The sequence below is a fragment of the Desmodus rotundus genome, chromosome 9 (genome assembly GCF_022682495.2).
Source record: "Desmodus rotundus isolate HL8 chromosome 9, HLdesRot8A.1, whole genome shotgun sequence".
Classification (NCBI taxonomy): Eukaryota; Metazoa; Chordata; class Mammalia; order Chiroptera; family Phyllostomidae; genus Desmodus; species Desmodus rotundus.
In genome coordinates, this window is record NC_071395.1 from 111,502,223 (window position 1) to 111,518,408 (window position 16,186).

The following is a 16,186-nucleotide window of genomic DNA, read 5'->3' on the forward strand; positions in this document are numbered from 1 at the left end:
GGGCCTCAGCCACCTGTGGGTGTCTGCGAGGATTTAATAAGCAGTCACTTATACAGTGTCCAGATGGGCGCCTGGCCCTTCCCAGGAGTGTGGTCCCTCCCCGCTCTGAGCTCAGGGGCACTGCTTGAACACACTCCTGGGCTAACCAGGCGCCTCACCTGGTCTGAGGTTAAACTGGGGGGCTGAGCCCAGCACCGGCCACCTAATAGGTGCCCAGCAGGTGGTCATGAGTGAACCAGCGTGAGATGGGTGGAAGGAGCCTCCCCCGCCTTCCCCTCTAACGGGGGTCCAGCCCCCCAGCCCTCCAGCATGTATGTTAGACCCACCCCCACACCGTGTGGGGCTTCAGAAGGACCCTTGTGATTACACCAGGTGCACCCCAATAATCTAGGATAACCCCACCACCTCAAAACCATCATATAAACAAACTCAAGTCCTCCTTACCAGGGGACACGCGCACTCCAGGGGACATCCACCCACCCAGGAAACCCAGGGGCCTGAAGCCCAGCAGTGGCGGCAGAGTGCAGCCCCTCTGGGCTCCAAGGCCCAGGCCCCTCCTGATTCCCTGAGGGGTGTGGCCGAGCCTGCTCTTCTGAGCCCAGCCCCGGTTGCTGAGGCCTCTGGGTTATCTCCCCACTGTAGGCACCTCCCAGGGAGCACCCTGGGAGCCCCAGGTTGGAGGAGGCCCCTGACTGAGGGAGCTTTATCGAGCCTGAGCAGACAGCCCACACCGACAAAGGCAGGAGGCTCCTGCTGCTGCTCTGCGTGGCCACGCTGGGTGAGTTCACTGGGGATGTCTTGGAAGGGGGTTGCTGTGCTCAGGGGGTGGGGTGCTGGGGGCACAGGAGATGTGGGGCCCAAAGATAGGGACACCTCCGGAAGCACAGGACAGGGAGGGACAGAGCTGGGCTTCAGTCTTGGTCTGGCCCTGCAGCACGCGTGGCCCGGCCACTGCTTCTCTTTTCTGGGCCCACTGTTTGCCCATCTGCAAAATGCGCTGATGCCACGAAACGTGGGCTTGAAAGAGCTTTTGTGGGTGAAGAGCCCCGGTGTGTCCTGGGCCTCCCACCTGGCCTCGGGCAGAGGCTCTCTGGGCAACACCAGCCTCCTCCGACCCCTGACCCCCGACCTGGGCAGGGCTCCTCTTACCACCCTCTGCACCCCCGTCTCTTACAGCTCCCAGCGGCTTCTCCGAGCAGCAGGAGACAGGTGAGCAGCCGGCAGCTGGAAGGAGAGGGGCCCCCATCTGAGGTGGACCCTTGGCTGGGGGGGAGGTTGCAGCCAGTGAGGGTGTGTCTGCCGATGGACAATTGGAGGGTTCTACAGCCCGACCCCCAGCCCTGCAGGGTCCTGAGGGAGTGGAGAGGAGAAGGCTGGGTGGGGGGGCTCCTGGGGACTTGGGCCAATGAAAGTGCCTGGCTTCCCGTTGGGCTGTGCGTGCTGGGGGCCTGCTGGTGAAGGGGGCGGGCCGGTGTGTCCGGTCACGCTGCCCCAGGTGCAGACAAGGAGCAGCAGCCCCCAGGGAGCCCACAGCTCTGCCGAGTGGGTGTGGCCCCAGGAAGGGCTAGGGGCATTCGGGTGGGGCGCCGTGGGCCAAGAAGGGGGCAGTGAGCAAGTGGGGAAGTCCAGGCTCGCCACAAGGTAGAGCAAATGTGAGGCTGCCTCACCCTGAGCGGGCTCAGGGCCTGCTGGAGTCTGAGCGGGCACTGTGCCAGGGGAGGGGACAGTCTTGGTCCAGCCATCTCCCCTCAGCTTGGCTCCTCCCCTTTTCTGCTCCCCTCCCTTCTCCTGCCCTTTCTCCTACGCCCATTTCTAGCCCTTTGCCCCTCATTGCCGGTTGAGGTCGTGGGTCACCGCCTCCTCTTCTGGCCTCCGGGGCAGAGGAGTGGCCGGGCCTCCAGGTCTGGTCACAGGGTCCAAGAACGGAATCCACCCTTCAGGGCGGGTCTCACCAGAGGGCAGCACAAGCCGAACTGTTGTTTCCTCATTTACTTTAAAAACAGATGCACTGTGGCGTTTTTTGCTAAAAAAGAAGAGAGAGAGAAAGAGAGCACCTAGCTCCTCCCAGGGCACAAGTTGGAGGCAGGCTCCTCCCTCTCGGTCCCCTGACTGTGCTCACTCTCTCCCATCGAGTCCAGCTACCTGAAGTCCTAAGACACCGGCCCCCTTTCCTTCCCCCTGAGCACACTTCCCCCTGAGCTGAGAGTGCCTGCGTGGTGCCGGCCCCTGCTCAGGCCACAGGATGAGTACATGGGGACAAAAGGGAAACAGCGGCCCCTGCCCTCGGGTGGCTGCCATTCCCGTGGGGACAGGGAGACAGGTGATACAATACGATTGAGCACCCTCCATTGTGCCAGGGCGTCACTGGTCCTAGAGAAGAGCAAGCGATAGGCAGGAAGGGAATGCATGGTGGGGGTGGGGAGGGCGGGAGGTATTTACTGGGAAGTTCGCACTGAGAAGGGGTCACCCAAGCAAAGACATGCAGAGCAGGACGTGCCTGGACAAGGGCCACGTGGCCGGAGCACAGGAAAGGGTGGGGAGGTCAGAGGGGTGGGGAGGGTTAGGGAGGGGGGGCCTAGCTGTGGGAGGGTTTGTGCAGGGACAGGTCTGAGTGAGGCTTCAGGGGTCCTTTCAGCAGCTGTGTTGAGAAGAGACACGTGGGGACCCAGGGCACAACCCCAGAAAGCCATCAGGCTGTCCCCGGATGCAGAGGAGAGATCGCTGACAGCAGGGAGGAGTGGCCAGGAGATAGTCCGAAGGTCAGGCCGGCTGCACTGCTGGGTGGGTGAAGGGGGACGTGGGAGAGGGCCCCACAGCTGTGTCCTGAGCCCGGGCAGGGACCAGCTGCGGTGCAGCCTCTCAGTGGACGCGGCATCAGCGGAGCGCGAAGTGGAGCAAAGCACACTGGATATTCAGGAGCCAAAGAACCAAGACGTTGCAAAGGTCGTCTCCGTGTGATTTGGAATTCCCAAGAACAGCGGCAAGTGCCGGTGGAGAATTCAGTCATGTGCTGCCGCACAGCGGGGCCACGTTCGTGAGGCCATTCCGTGGGTGAGCGTCCCAGCGTTCGCGGACACACCTGCGTGGCACGCCCACCACACACCTGGGCCGTGCAGCAGAGCCTGCCGGTCCGGGCAACCGGCCAGCACGGCGCGCAAGAAAGTAAACCAGGCAGGAGAAGATGTGGAGTGAGCCCAGTGTGGGGAACACGCGGCGGACGGGGCTGTCCGACAGCGAACTGTATTTCTAGAAGCGGAAAGAGTGCGCGCAAAAATAGCAATGAAAAGTGCAGCGCAGTGAACACGTAAATCGGTAACATGGCCTTTGTCACCGTTATCCAGCGTCACGTGGCACGTGACTGTCCCAGCCACCCTTTCCCACAGCTGGCAGCGCAGCAGGCCTGTTGCCACCGCCAACGGGTGGGCGACCTCGTGCCGTGGGGTAGAGACAGCGCCGATGTCACCAGGTGGTGGGAATCTTCCCGCTCCAGGGTCTCCTTACGGAGCCACCCAGTGTATGTGGTCTGTCATCTACCGAGGTGACCTGCCGCGGTCCATGACTGTAGCAGGAACCGGGGTCACAGACCTCCAAGGTCATTGTAACCCAGAGGGCCCGCTGGGCGGTGTCTGAAGACATGAGGTTCACGGCTGGTGTTTAGGGAGCGAGGAGGCCCAGGCGAGGCGTTCCAGGTCACAGCCAGGCAGGCTGTGGAGCCCCAGCGCCCTGAGGCAGCGTGGGGTGGGCAGGGCACTAAGGAGGGGTGGCTCCCCCTGGGCGTGGGAGCTGAGGGGCCGTGGAGGGTGCGGGGACAGGGGTCAGCTGAGCCTGCGTTCCAGGGGGTGCGGTAAGGAGTGAGGGTGGGGCAGGCCGGGAGGTGGGATGGAAAGGGGGGCCTGTGGAGCCTGCTGTGGGGTGGGGCAGGAGGACGAGGGTGAGCTGGGGGCCAGGGGGGCCCCCGTGGGGCCGCCGCGACCATCGGACAGTGTTCTCATTCAGGAGAGCCTCAATGAACGGACGCCAAGAGCGTGTGTGGTATTTCCGAGCGAGGTTCTGGGCCGTTCCACCAGAGTCCTGCAGAGCCAGGCCGTGTGGCCGGCCCGGGGTGGCCATGATCAAATGGTGGTGGGTAGAGACCACAGGCCTGGGCTCTCTCCCCGGGCTGGCGGCCAGAAGCGCAAAAACCAAGGTGTCGGCAGGGCTGGTTCCTGCCGGAGCCCCTGCGCGGACACCGCTATGCTGCTCCCCGGCTGTGGTGGGCGCAGGCAGTCCTGGGTGTCGGCGACTAGTGACCGCGTCCCTCCAGCCTCCCTGTCCGTCTTCACACACCCTGTGCGCACAGGCGCGAGTCCGTATCTCTTTCCAGGCCCCACCCAACCCAGTGTGTATGCATTACTGGGGCACATCTGCAAAGAAGGTGTTTGCAACTAGGGTCCCATTCACAGGCCCCGGGGGTCAGGGCTGGAACGCATCTTTCTGGAGGATGCAATTCCACCCTGAGCAGGTGGGCCACCCTTTAGAAATCAGACCCCTGGGTCGAGTGCAAGGCCTCACAGGTTGGAACTCTAGGGTTGGGACCGCAATCTCCAAGCTCCTGGCGATCATAGAGACAAGTGTGTGGAGAGGGGTGACCCCAGGGCCCTCTGACCCAGGCTGGGCCGCCTCTCCGTGGTCCCCAGCGGCGGGGAGCGCTGCTGCCTGAACTTCTTTCTTTAGCAGCAGAGGGAGGCTCTGCCCAGCTGCCCACGCAGCCCAGCCTCCCCTCAGCTCACCTTCCAGCCCAAGGGTGGCCTTGTTGTCACATCACGAAATTGTGAGTGTGCCATCTGGTCATTCAAATGTTCTGACACCCTTGATGAATTTTTAATTAAGTGCCAAATCACTCGTTAATGGTGGCTAAATAGTCCACAGGGGAAACCCCCCAGGAGTCTTGTTAGAATCAAAAGGGAGTCCTGCACACAGGGTATGAAAAGCCAGCCTGTGACTTTATGCAAATCAAGCTTCTATTAATGGCCACCGAAATGGAAATGAAGGTGGCCAGCTTTTTCTTTTCACTTTTAGGAGTCAAGCTGGGCTCCCTCCCTCCAGGTTGGGAGCACATACAGAAGTGGGTCGGTCCCTGCCCTGGAAGCCCGCCTCTGCCATGGAGGAGGGTCTGGCCCGGAGCAGCTTCCGGGCAGGGGGAGGGAGCGGGCCCTGGGCCCCAGGGACCCACTGGTGAACAGTTAGTAGCAATTTGCAAAATGGTGCCCTGGAGAGTAGCTTCAACGGTAGATACAGCTTCACCTGCTTCAACGCCAGGATTCTGCACGGAAAGCCTGTTTCCTCAAAGATGGCAGTTCTCACGAAGTTCAGTGAGAGGCACAGATGAGAAAGAACCTGTGGGTGACTGTGGCCCTGGGCAGAGTGAGACGCCCTGATTACAGAGGCTGCCGCAAGCTGCCGGCCGGCACCACTGTCGCTCAGCACCGCTCCTGCCAATGCTGGGGCCGGAGAATCCTCACAGTGACCGTCCTGTGCACCGTAGGACACGGAGCGACCTCCTCGGCCTCTTTCCCACTAGATACCAGGAGCACCCTCCACTTGAGACACCAAAAACGTCTGCGAACACAAGGTCCCTGGAGACAAAATCGCCCTGGGTGAGAACCACTGGTCTGGAAAGGAACAGGTTCAGTGCTCGGAAACGTGGGGTCCCAGGGACATGTCTCTGGAGACCACAGCACCCTAGTTCCAGTTCTCTGCTCGGGGAGCAGCGTGCTGACTGCAGGGTGCTCCTAAAGCCAGTGCGCCCCGCAGGCGTGCAGGACGGTGAGGCTATGATACTGCACACCTGCCTCCACCCCCGCGCAAGCGCTGCCCCTGCACTGGTCTTGAAAAGGCGCCATTAAGAACAAGCCCCTCTCGCCCTTCCCGGCGTCACCCCACGAAGCAAGAGGTCGCTGGTTTGATTTCTGGTCGGGGCACACGTCTGGGTCTCGAGTTCAGTTCCCAGTCAGGGCGTGCGAGAGTTACGTTCCTTCTCTCTCGCATCGATGTTTCTCTCCCTCTCTTTCTCCCTTCCATCTCTCTAAACATAAATTTGAAAAAATTTTTGAAAAAAAGAGAAGAATGTGCCCCCCTGTCCTGAAGGAAGCTTTGTTTAAACCTGACGGCTGATACACCACAGACAGCTGGGGTGGCCTGTTGTCTGCGTCCGTATCAACTCCAGGACCCGCCTACAAGCCAGAAGGAAAGTTACCTCCATGCAGAGAGGTGGTCTGGGCGGGTGCACACCTGCCAGGGCGCCCGGGGGCTGCTGACGGGTCTGGGGAAGAGAGGCCTGGGGCGCTGTGAGCAGGCGTCTCCTTTCGAAGTCCTGCCCCCAAGTGGCGCCTTTCTCTCTGGGTCAGCCGTCCCCTTCCAGGCTGGGATCCTGTGCTGTAACACCCCTGGGGGTCTGCTCATGCCCCCTGCCCCCTGCCCCCGACTTTCCCTTTAAATCAGATGTGGACATCTCAGGGAGCTGGGCCTGGCCGCTGCCCCTGCATCCCAGGCCCACGTGGGTCCAACACGAGGAGTCTCTGATGTGTGAGAAGACTGGCGTTGGAGTTTCTCCGAGCCACTGCCCAAGCTCAGGTCTGCTGCAGCGCCAGTCCTTCGGGGGCCTGGTCCGCTTTGTCCCTCACTTTTCCTCATCCCTGTAAGGGAATCCCCACTCGGGGTATCCTCAAGGATCGCCGGGACGCGTGGAGCAAGGCGCCATCATCACAAAAGGAGGTCCCTGGACCGAGGACGCAGGCCGCACTCGGCCTGTCTCTGGACGGTAACTGCCTTGTCGTCGAAGTGAGTCACTCAGTGTACAAATGGTAAATCTCTGGTCTCCGAGCGTGGGCCGGGACACAATGACCAGCCAGAGGGACGCGCGGTCCTGGCAGCGCACGCCCGCGGGGACGGGCGTCCAGGGTCAGCCCTCCTGACCTGTGCTCCCCACTCCTCCAGGCTTCCTACTCCTGGTCTGATTCCATCTTTATCCTTATCTTTACAGTAAAACCTTCCGTTTCTTTTTTTTTCTTAAAAAAGAAAATTGAGGTGAAATTCACGTGACAAATTTAGGCATTTAAAACTGATAATTCAGTGGCATTTAGTGCGTTCACAACGCTGTGCAGCCACCACCTCCGTGTAGGTCCGCCCCCCACCTCCCTGCCACCCGCCTGCCCGCCCGCCCCGCACGGAAACCCCCGACAGCTCAGCTGTTGCTCCCCAGCCCGCCCCTCCCCACAACCACCAACCCGCCTTCTGTCTCTGGATTTTCCCGCTCTGGACATCTCACACCAATGCAATCATACAGTATGTCGCCGTTTGTGGCTCCTGTCAGTAGCATCACATCCTCCAGGTTGCAGGGCTGTCGGCCCTTCTCTCTTTTCCATGGCAAGCGCCCTGCCGGTGTGCACACGGGCCCTACTTTGTGTACGGATCCCCCGGCGGGTAGACCCGGACGCGAAGCGGTCTGGCGGCAGTGAGCCGCGCTGCTGGGAACCCGTGCGCGCGTGCGCCTGCTCCAGGCCCTGTTTTCAGATCTGTCCGCAAGTATCTAGGCTTGGGAGTGCTGGGTCATGGTGATACCTTGTTTAACTTTCTGAAAAACCGTCACACCAGCCTTTTCTTACCGTGCTTGAGAAATGTTGGGTTTCCTCCCTCCTTCTCTGTGTCACCCCCCAGAAGTCCACCACCCAGGTCTCCGTTGCCTACAGAGTCCTGGAGGTCTTCCCCCGAGGCCTGCGAGTGCTGATAACCTACCACTCACCTGATGTGCCCCCGCCCGTCACCTACGCCCTCTGGAGGAGCCGGGACATTGAAGTGGCCGAGAAGGTGGTGAACACCCACAACCCGGCCTCCTTCAGCATCAACGTCCCGCTCAAGTCCAGGCCAGACCTGCTCACCTGCACCTGCCAGGCAGCCGCCACCTGGAGCATGCACGTGGCCAGTGCGAAGCTGCAGATGTACTGGGAGCTGTGGGCCAGTGAGTTCGTGGGCACTGGGGATGGGGCACGTGGTGTGCAAGGTCTGGAAGATAAAGGAAGTTCCTGGGGGTGAGAAGCGTGGGGGCTGGAGCCAAAGGTCAGGACAGAATAGGCTGCCGGCTCCAAGGGCCACTCTCAGTCCCTGGGGGCCTGGCCCTGGCCCGTGTAGATCCTGCTGGGCCCCCAGGGCGCTGTCCTCGGGCCTGGCTGGGCCCTGAGGGGGTTTCGAGGAGAGTGAAAAGGTGCCCGAGGAGTTCTGGCCTCAGGCTGATAAAGTGGACACATTCGGTGCTTCATCTGGTTTAATCTTGCTGGCAGCTGAGGTCACCCAGCCTCTAGGAGAGGAAGCTAAAGCTCTTGGAGATGGAGACAGTTATCCCAGGCCAACCAGCTGGCAAGTGGCTAAGGCCGGTTTCAAACCCCACTCCGTGGCGCTCCAAAGCCTGTTCTTCCCATTCCTACCCTGATCTTAACTCAGGGGTCCTGCCCCGTGGGGGGGTGCAGGGCAGGAGCCGAGAAGTGTTGCCCACCCAGTGCTGGGACTGGGACCCCGAGGACCAGCACCTAGTTGGAGACGGCCTGGGGAGGAGCCCCAAGTCTTCAGCGCCACAGGTCCAGGGTTCAATTCCCCACACTTCCAGGCTGTGGGTTCTTGGGCAAGTCACTCAGCCTCTCTGAGCCTGGTTGCTTTGTCTGCAAAACAAAGATAGTAGTTCCTGCTCCAGGGTTCGGGTAGAAGGGAGCCATTGGAAGTTCTTGGTAGGTGGTAAGCGTCGGACAAGGCATAGTGGTCGTTGCTCACAGAAAGGCTGTTTAGAGCATTAGGCTGAAGGCCCGGGGATTCTAGAATCTAGACTCTTCTCAGTGGCAGGTCTTGTCCTTTGGGAGCATGTGTATTTCAGCAGAAGGGTCGAGACTGAAAGAAGACAAGCAGGGTTGACAGATACATTTTGCATAGGATATGCTCATACTAAACAATTATTGCTTGTTGACATGAAACTCAAATTTAACTGGGCGTCTTGTATTTTTATTTGCTCACACTGGCAACCCAGAATATACTGCATGAGAATAAAACCGAGTGAGAACGTGTGTGGTGCACACTACAAGTGGGGAAGACGCCTAGTCGTGAGGCACAGGGAGTAATCGGGAAGGCTGCCTGGAGGAGGCACAATTATAGTTAGGCCTCCAGGCTCATTTTTTCGTAACAAGGGAACTTGCTGGGAAGAGGGTGTTCAAGTCTCCCAGCCATACCTGTGCTTCCTATCCCACCCTGCCAGAGCCCGTGTCCCAGCTGCAAGCGACTGCACCCTGCTGGACAGAGGGGCAGGCCCGAGGGTAGAGGTGTCCTGCCAGGCACCCTCGGGCAGCCTACCCATCACCTACCGCCTGGTCAGCAAGGACAGGCACGTCCACATGCAGCAGACGGATGCCGCACTACGGGCAGCCTGCCAACGTTTCCTTCCCACTGACCCAGGCGTCCAGCTGGTTCCAGTGCCAGGCTGGAAATGACATCGGTGTCCAGAGCAGCCCCCTCGCCCTGGTGCCCCCAGGTGAGAGGGCTCCTTGGTTTCCAGAGGGGCAGCTGGCACTCCTGGGCAGGTGGGTGGGAGGTGCCAAGAGCAAGGAAGGGCATTGGGAAGCAGGCATGCCTACCCTGGCCCTACCTGCCTCCCTCACAGGACAGCTGCCCAAGGGACCCACCTTCGACCTTCGTGCTGGCTGCCAGCCTCACCTGCCTCACAGCTATCACCTCCGGGATGCTGGGCTGGACCGTGTGGACCAGGTAGGAAGTGGGTGCTGGAAACAGGGGAGGGGTGAGAGGTGCTGGCAGCCTGTGTGGACCAACAGAGGACCTGGCTGGAGAGCAGAGTGTGCTGGGCTTGTAGGGCGGGGCTGCCACCAGGGCAAAGAAAGGGCCGTATTGCTTGTGCGTGGCTTGCAGAGGTTTATGAAGGGCCTACTATGTGCCACGTGCCTGCTGAGGGCTTGCTGATTCGTGGTTTTATGTGACCCTGACCACGGGTCCCTGCGGTCCTGCCTGGAGCTGCAGTCGGCTGGCCTCTGGGTGGGGCACTCTCCTGTGTTCCTTATGGGTCTGAGCAGGGACGTCGGCATGGAGACAGGCCTCCAGGGACCAGGGTGGATCAGGGGCGTCTGCCTGCATGGGGACCACAGAGGTCACTGCTTCCCAGCTGGTGACAGCAGGCAGGGATCGGACCTCCCGGGGTCCCCTCTCCAATGTCGTCCTTCCGCTGACTTGTAAAGTGGCCAGGGCTCCACCTGTCTGGCCCCGGGAGGCAGTCGCCTCTGCCCTGTTTGCTGCTCACTCTCCTGGGTTCCTGAGACGCTCTCTCCTGGTGCTGCTCCTTTGGTGGGCATTGTCCAGGAGTCTGTTCTCAGCATTCCCCTTATCTTATCTCAGGGTCCCTTCCTCCAAAGTTTCTGTCCTTCCCAAGGCCAGACTCAGGGGCAAGCCACGTCACATCTCTGAGCCTCAGTTTCCCTTCCACAAAATGGAGTCAGAGTCTGCCTCCCACTCACCTTGTGGCCAGGTCCCAGCACTTGCCTTTTGGGTGATTCAGTGCCCCTTTCATTTAGTGGGGTGACTAAGCCTCACGCTTCTCCTCCTGCCCAGGGCCCGGATGTGCTTGGCACCATAAAATCTCAAGAGGCCTTGGGAGGGGCGGCTGGGAGGTATGGTTGCCCTAAGCTGGAGTCTCACCTCCTTCGTCATCCAGGTTGTGACCGGAAGATGCAGGCTCAGCAGGGTCCCCAGCAGAGCCGCCCACCCTTACCCCTGCAGAAAGGCCCACCATTCGAATGAAGAGCAGCCCGCCAGCCTGGATTCCCCGAGCCCTGGTGTTCTGCAGGGAGGATTTCAAGATGGGCTGGGGGCTGTAGAGGGGAGAGGAGGTCCCCGGGTCAGAGGGGGCTCCCTGCAGGCCCCTGTCCTTGCTCCTCAGCTGCTCATCACCGTCCATGCGGTCTGGGAAGAAGGTGGGGGAAGACTGTGAAAAGGCACAGCTGCACCCCCCTCCAGGGCTTCCCCCTCCCTCCACATTGGCTCCCCTCTTCCCTGCAGTGGCGCCCTGTCTCCTGGTGGCCCAGTCCTCTGGCCCCACCGACTGACATTGCAGCTCATCTGGGTGGGCTCAGCCCCACCTGGCCAGCCCCCTCCTCCCATTAACCTTACCTGCAGCTGCAAAGGGTGTCTGGGACTCCTTCCTCCTCAGCCTGGGGTGCCCCCTCCCGACAAGGCACCCCCAGCCCCTCACAAAGCTTCCCTATTCAGATGCTCTGAATCATTTCAGGAAAGAACTGGATTAAATTTTGTCGTCTTGCCTGTTACCCTGGAAATCTGCTTCTGGCTGCCCGCAGCCTGGAAGTCTGAAGTCACACTGTGTTTCACAGCTCGGGGTTGGGACTCAGGCCTGGAAGAACTGAGGGGTGGTCTCCACCCCAACCCGGACTCAGCTCCAGAGAGGAGGGAAGAGTGGCTGGCCGTGCAGGGCGGGGGCCAGGCTGTGTGGCCCGGGGTTCTGGGTGAAATGCGGAAGCGAGGAGTGGGTGTGCAGGAGGCTGGGCACTAGCAGGTGCGTCCGGCGGGCTTCCTTGAGGAGGAGGCAAAAGTGCTGGGCAAAGGGTGGGTGGGGCCGAGGGCGGCCCCCCACCATGTGAATCTGTCTTGTGGGCCAGTGTGGAGGACTGAGACCGGGCGCTGGACGATGAGCATTCTGCGGCCGGACGGGTGTCCTCCGCAGGAAACGGCCTTGAAGTTCGTGTATCCCGCCGCCGCTCGCCTCCAGCCGACACTTTGCCCTCGGTCCCTGGGGCTGCGCTGGCCACGCCCCTGGGCGGGGCCGGGGCGGAGGCGGGACGGCCGGCTAGTTCCTAGGCGGTCGGTGGTGGCGGAGGCGACGGCGGCGGCGGCGGCAGCGACAACATGGAGAGCGGGGCCTACGGCGCGGCCAAGGCGGGCGGCTCCTTCGACCTGTGGCGCTTCCTGACGCAGCCGCAGGTGGTGGTGCGCGCTGTATGCATGGTGAGTCGGCGGGGCGCGGGGGCCCAACTCTGCTCCAGGTCCCGCACTGGACGCGACAGGTGGCAGCGGCCAAGGGCGGTGGTGTGGGAGGCGGCGCGTAGGGCCGGCGTGCGAAGCCAGACCCGCATCTCCCAATCTCCGGCTCTGCCGCCCCCCACCCCACCCTTGGGCCTGGTAGCCCTCCACCCACCCCCCGGTCTGGGTGCGGGGTGGCCCGGATGGCGCCGTAGGGAGCAGGCCCGTGTTCCTGCTGGCAGTGGGAGGAGTTTGGGGCAGCTCTAGGGCAGGTGGCCGGCACTTAGCACTCGGAGACTGCATCTTGGGGAATTCACCTGGAAGGGGCTTTCCCGAGCCACGTGTTGTGCGGGCCGTGGGGGTGTGGGGGGGGCCTAGCTCTGAAACAGGATCTCCTTTCCAGGCAGAAGCAGCCTACAGGTCTGCTTGCCCACCCAAGATCGGGTGACTTTAGGATGTACCCCTCCCTATGAGCTAGGTGGGCCCTGCAGCACTGGGTTGCTGGGGGGTGGGAAAGTTGGGGGTGGGTCCCATGTTCTTGGACCACCAGCATATACAAAGCTGAACACTGCAGGCAGGCAGGCAGCAGGCTGGGCCTGAAGTGCTGCCATACGCCTGCCTGGGACTGAAACCTGAGGGGCCCTGGTAGCACCCATGCCCCCGCCCTACCCGACTGTAGGGTCTGAGCCCAGGAGCAGGCGCCCGTGTCGGGCCGGCAGTGCCAGGAGTTGGGCCTGGCACACTGCTCCCAGCATCCCGGAGTTCCGGCTTCATCTCCAGCTGGGGGTGGGGCTTGTGACTGCCAGCTCCAGAGCCTCCAGAGAGGGCCTTGTGCAGGCAGGCAGGGTGCGGCCGGGGAGAGGCCTGGGCCCTGCCCAGAGGGAGCCAGGTGTCCAGGCTGTCCTGCTCCTGTTCACTGGGGCGGAGATGGGCGGTGGCCTTGAAGTTTGGGCAGTTGACCAGGTGACATGAGGCTGTTCCCATGGGCCTGGAACCATTCCTGGAGTATGGGCTGGTGCACCCCCTCCACCCCCACCCCAGGACCTCCAGGGCTCTGAGTGCAGAGCTGTACCCACAGGCCTGTTGGTCAGCCCAGCCTGGAGCACCCTGTGTGGCCCGGACCCACTTTGGCTGGGAGGCAGACTGGGGTTTCCTCGGAGAGGAGGGGCCAGGACTCTGAAGAGGCTGGAATTCCTTGTCAGAAGAAAGCTGGCCAAACCGGGGAGGCCAGTCCGGGGCAGGGAAGTTGGAGGGCCTGGGGAGGTGGGGTCTTCCCGCCCACAGTGCACCGGCATGGCTTTCCAGAAAGGTGGTGGGAGTCTGCCACCACTGGAGCATTCTGGCGGAGAGGTGGGGCGCTGTAGAAGCAGGTGGCTCAGGCAGGTGAGTGGAGCTGACACTCCAAGCCTGAGTGTCTGTGATGAGTGTTTAAAACTCATTGAGAGAGGCCCTGGCTGGTGTGGCTCAGTGGATTGAGTGCCAGCCTGTGAACCAAAGGGTCTCCGGTTTGATCCCCTTTTGGGGCACATGCCTGGGTTCTGGGCCAGATCCCTAGTGGGGACCACATGGGAGGCAACCACACACTGATGTTTCTCTCCCTCTTTCTCCCTCCCTTCCCCTCTCTCTAAAACTAATAAAATCTTTAAAACCCATTGAAAGGGGAGGTGGGCAGGCCGCCCTTAAACCCTGTCACGTAAAACCACAAAGACCTTTCTAGGCAGGACAGTCCCCTCCCAGGAGATCCCCATACTTAGTGTCCTCAGTCCAGGAACCCCCGGACAGGCCCCTGTGGTGGCGACTGTCATCTGATCTCAGAGAGAGCCTAGGAGAAGGGAGAAGTGAGAGTGAAGGCCCCATGCACCGGGAAGCGACTTGCATATTATCAGCTCACTCCCCAAGTTCGAAAGGGGCTTTGAAGCTGACTTCCTGAAGGGGAGTGGCGACAGTGGGAGAGGCCAGGGTCCCCGCCTGTCTGTGGCCTGGGCCGCCTGTGCGTGGCGCTCACAGCTCCCTGCCTCTGCCTGCAGGTCTTCGCTCTGATCGTGTTCTCCTGCATCTTCGGCGAGGGCTACAGCAACACGCACGACTCCGAACAGAGGTACTGCGTGTTCAACCGCAACGAGGACGCCTGCCGCTACGGCAGCGCCATCGGGGTGCTGGCCTTCCTGGCCTGTGCCTTCTTCTTCGTGGTCGACATCTATTTCCCCCAGATCAGCAATGTCACCGACCGCAAGTACCTGGTCGTCGGCGACCTGCTGTTCTCAGGTATCTGCCCGCGGCACCTCAGCCGCTCTCAGGAGGTGAATTGGGGCGGACGGTTTCCCCCAAAAGCTCTAGGGCCCCTTGACTGTGGGGCCTCGGCACCCTCAGAAGGGGCGGGGAGGGGCACGGGTTCCGTGCGCTGACAGCTCGGACACAGGATTCCTAACCGTCTGAAACCCACTGGTGTTGAGTGAGAGCGTGCGGGTGAGGAGCCAGGCCTCCCAGGGTGGCGTCCAGTCCCTGCCTGGCTTCTGGCCCAGTGCCCTGTCAGCTCCTAGAAGGTGCCCGTCCATGGAGCTGACCCTGTCCTCCTGGCCCTCTCCCCAGCTCTCTGGACCTTCCTGTGGTTTGTTGGTTTCTGCTTCCTTACCAACCAGTGGGTGGCCACCAAGCCGAATGACGTGCTGGTGGGAGCGGACTCAGCCCGCGCGGCCATCGCCTTCAGCTTCTTCTCCATCTTCTCCTGGGTAGGTGGGCCTGGCGTGCCAGGCTCCCGGTGCGTTGGGTGGAGGGTGGGGGAGGCCTTTGTGAAGGGCAGCGGAGGAACCCAGCCTCGGGGCTCCCTGCAGGGCCTGCTGTCCTTCCTGGACTACCAGCGCTACAAGGCCGGGGTAGACGACTTCCTCCAGAACTATGTGGACCCCACCCCGGACCCCAGCACATCCTATGCCTCCTACCCGGGCCCGACTGTGGACAACTACCAACAGCCACCTTTCACCCAGAATGCAGAGACCACCGAGGGCTACCAGCCGCCTGTTGTGTACTGAGCTGGAGCCAGGGATGGTAAGGGGCGCACGGGGGCGCCTGGGGGCCACCCCTCCATCCTGGACTCCGCCCACCAGGCCAGCCTCCCGAAGCTGCCTGTCCCCTGGTCCCACCTGGTGCCTGTTCCTCCACACAGCCTGCCTGCTGCGCCCCTACCTGAGGGCTGCCCCTGCCCCTCAAGGGCATTTTTTTAGAAAAGGGTTTTTAGCTAGTTTTTCATTGCTTCTCATGGTCCGCAGCCCCGCCTGACACCTGGAAGTGCCTGACAAGCTGTTCTCACAAGTGCCTTAGTTTCTCCCAAACTCATCAGGAGCCAGGCCCAGGTCCAGGCCACGGTGCCCTGTGGCTTGGGGTTCTCTGCCAAAGACGAGGCTGGGGGCCTCCCCGTGCTCTGTCACTGGGGCGGGGCTGGGTCTCCCTTTCTCCTCACTCAGGTCTGTTGCCCCTTTTCCACCTGCTCCAGGGCAGGCAGCCTGCTCACTGCTGTTCGCTCTTGGGTCTGGGGTCACCGCCCTGTGCCAGTGCCTCTGGGCCTTCTTCCCGACAGCCAGGGGGTAGATTAGTGCCTGCCCCACGGCAGGGAGGGCCTTTGCCTGACAACACCCAGCTTTATGTACATACCCTGCCACTGTTCCTTAGGTGGTATGGGGTGCACCCAGGGCCCCACAGCCCCCTCAGATTCTGTAATAGACTGTTTGGAGATGGAATAAATGTTTTTTCTCATTCATAACCTCCAGTCATTGGTTGGGCCTCAGTAGGAGGAAGGGAAGTTCTCTACTGGGGGACTTGCAGGGGGTGGTGCTTTCATGGAACTTGCATTTTGAACATGGTTTCAGCAGGCTGTCTGCCAGCCTGCCTGGTGACTGCCCTCTCCCTGCCTGGGGTCTCATTCCTCACACTGCCCTCCACCGGGCTTAAAATAGCAGCTGCGCTCAGCCGGTAAACAAGGCAGGCTCTTTGGACTGCCTTGCCAGGGTCCTGGTGGAGGCCCCTGGGGACTGGCACTCTGAGTGCCCCTTCCCACCCTCTGGGGAGTGGAGGGGCCCCCTGGGAGGGGCCAGGACCCTCCACAGGCAGGATGCAGCAGGCAGCAGGGTTGGCCCCC

The 16,186-nt window shown here is 61.6% G+C and overlaps 2 protein-coding genes across 3 annotated transcripts; both read left to right on the forward strand.

Annotated features, from left to right (window-relative positions):
- The first annotated feature begins 226 nt into the window (after nucleotides 1–226).
- On the forward strand, nucleotides 227–11,830 carry C9H17orf99 (chromosome 9 C17orf99 homolog). The gene is given in 11 exon segments (XM_045190164.2): nucleotides 227–240; nucleotides 643–778; nucleotides 1,177–1,209; nucleotides 6,682–6,819; nucleotides 7,696–7,996; nucleotides 9,275–9,298; nucleotides 9,301–9,419; nucleotides 9,421–9,547; nucleotides 9,677–9,780; nucleotides 10,736–11,590; nucleotides 11,694–11,830. Coding segments are annotated over 10 exon segments (1,272 nt in total). The 3' UTR covers nucleotides 11,012–11,590; nucleotides 11,694–11,830.
- On the forward strand, nucleotides 11,803–15,811 carry SYNGR2 (synaptogyrin 2). 2 transcript variants are annotated; one of them, XM_024553749.4, is made up of 4 exons: nucleotides 11,879–12,039; nucleotides 14,082–14,319; nucleotides 14,644–14,783; nucleotides 14,886–15,811. In XM_024553749.4, exons 1-4 carry the CDS (start codon nucleotides 11,941–11,943, stop codon nucleotides 15,081–15,083), a joined length of 675 nt encoding a protein of 224 aa, XP_024409517.1. In that variant the 5' UTR covers nucleotides 11,879–11,940; the 3' UTR covers nucleotides 15,084–15,811. The 2 variants fall into 2 exon arrangements, with proteins under 2 accessions (XP_024409516.2, XP_024409517.1); XM_024553748.3 differs by lacking the exon at nucleotides 14,644–14,783 and having other exon boundaries at nucleotides 11,803–12,039.
- The last annotated feature ends 375 nt before the right edge of the window (nucleotides 15,812–16,186 follow it).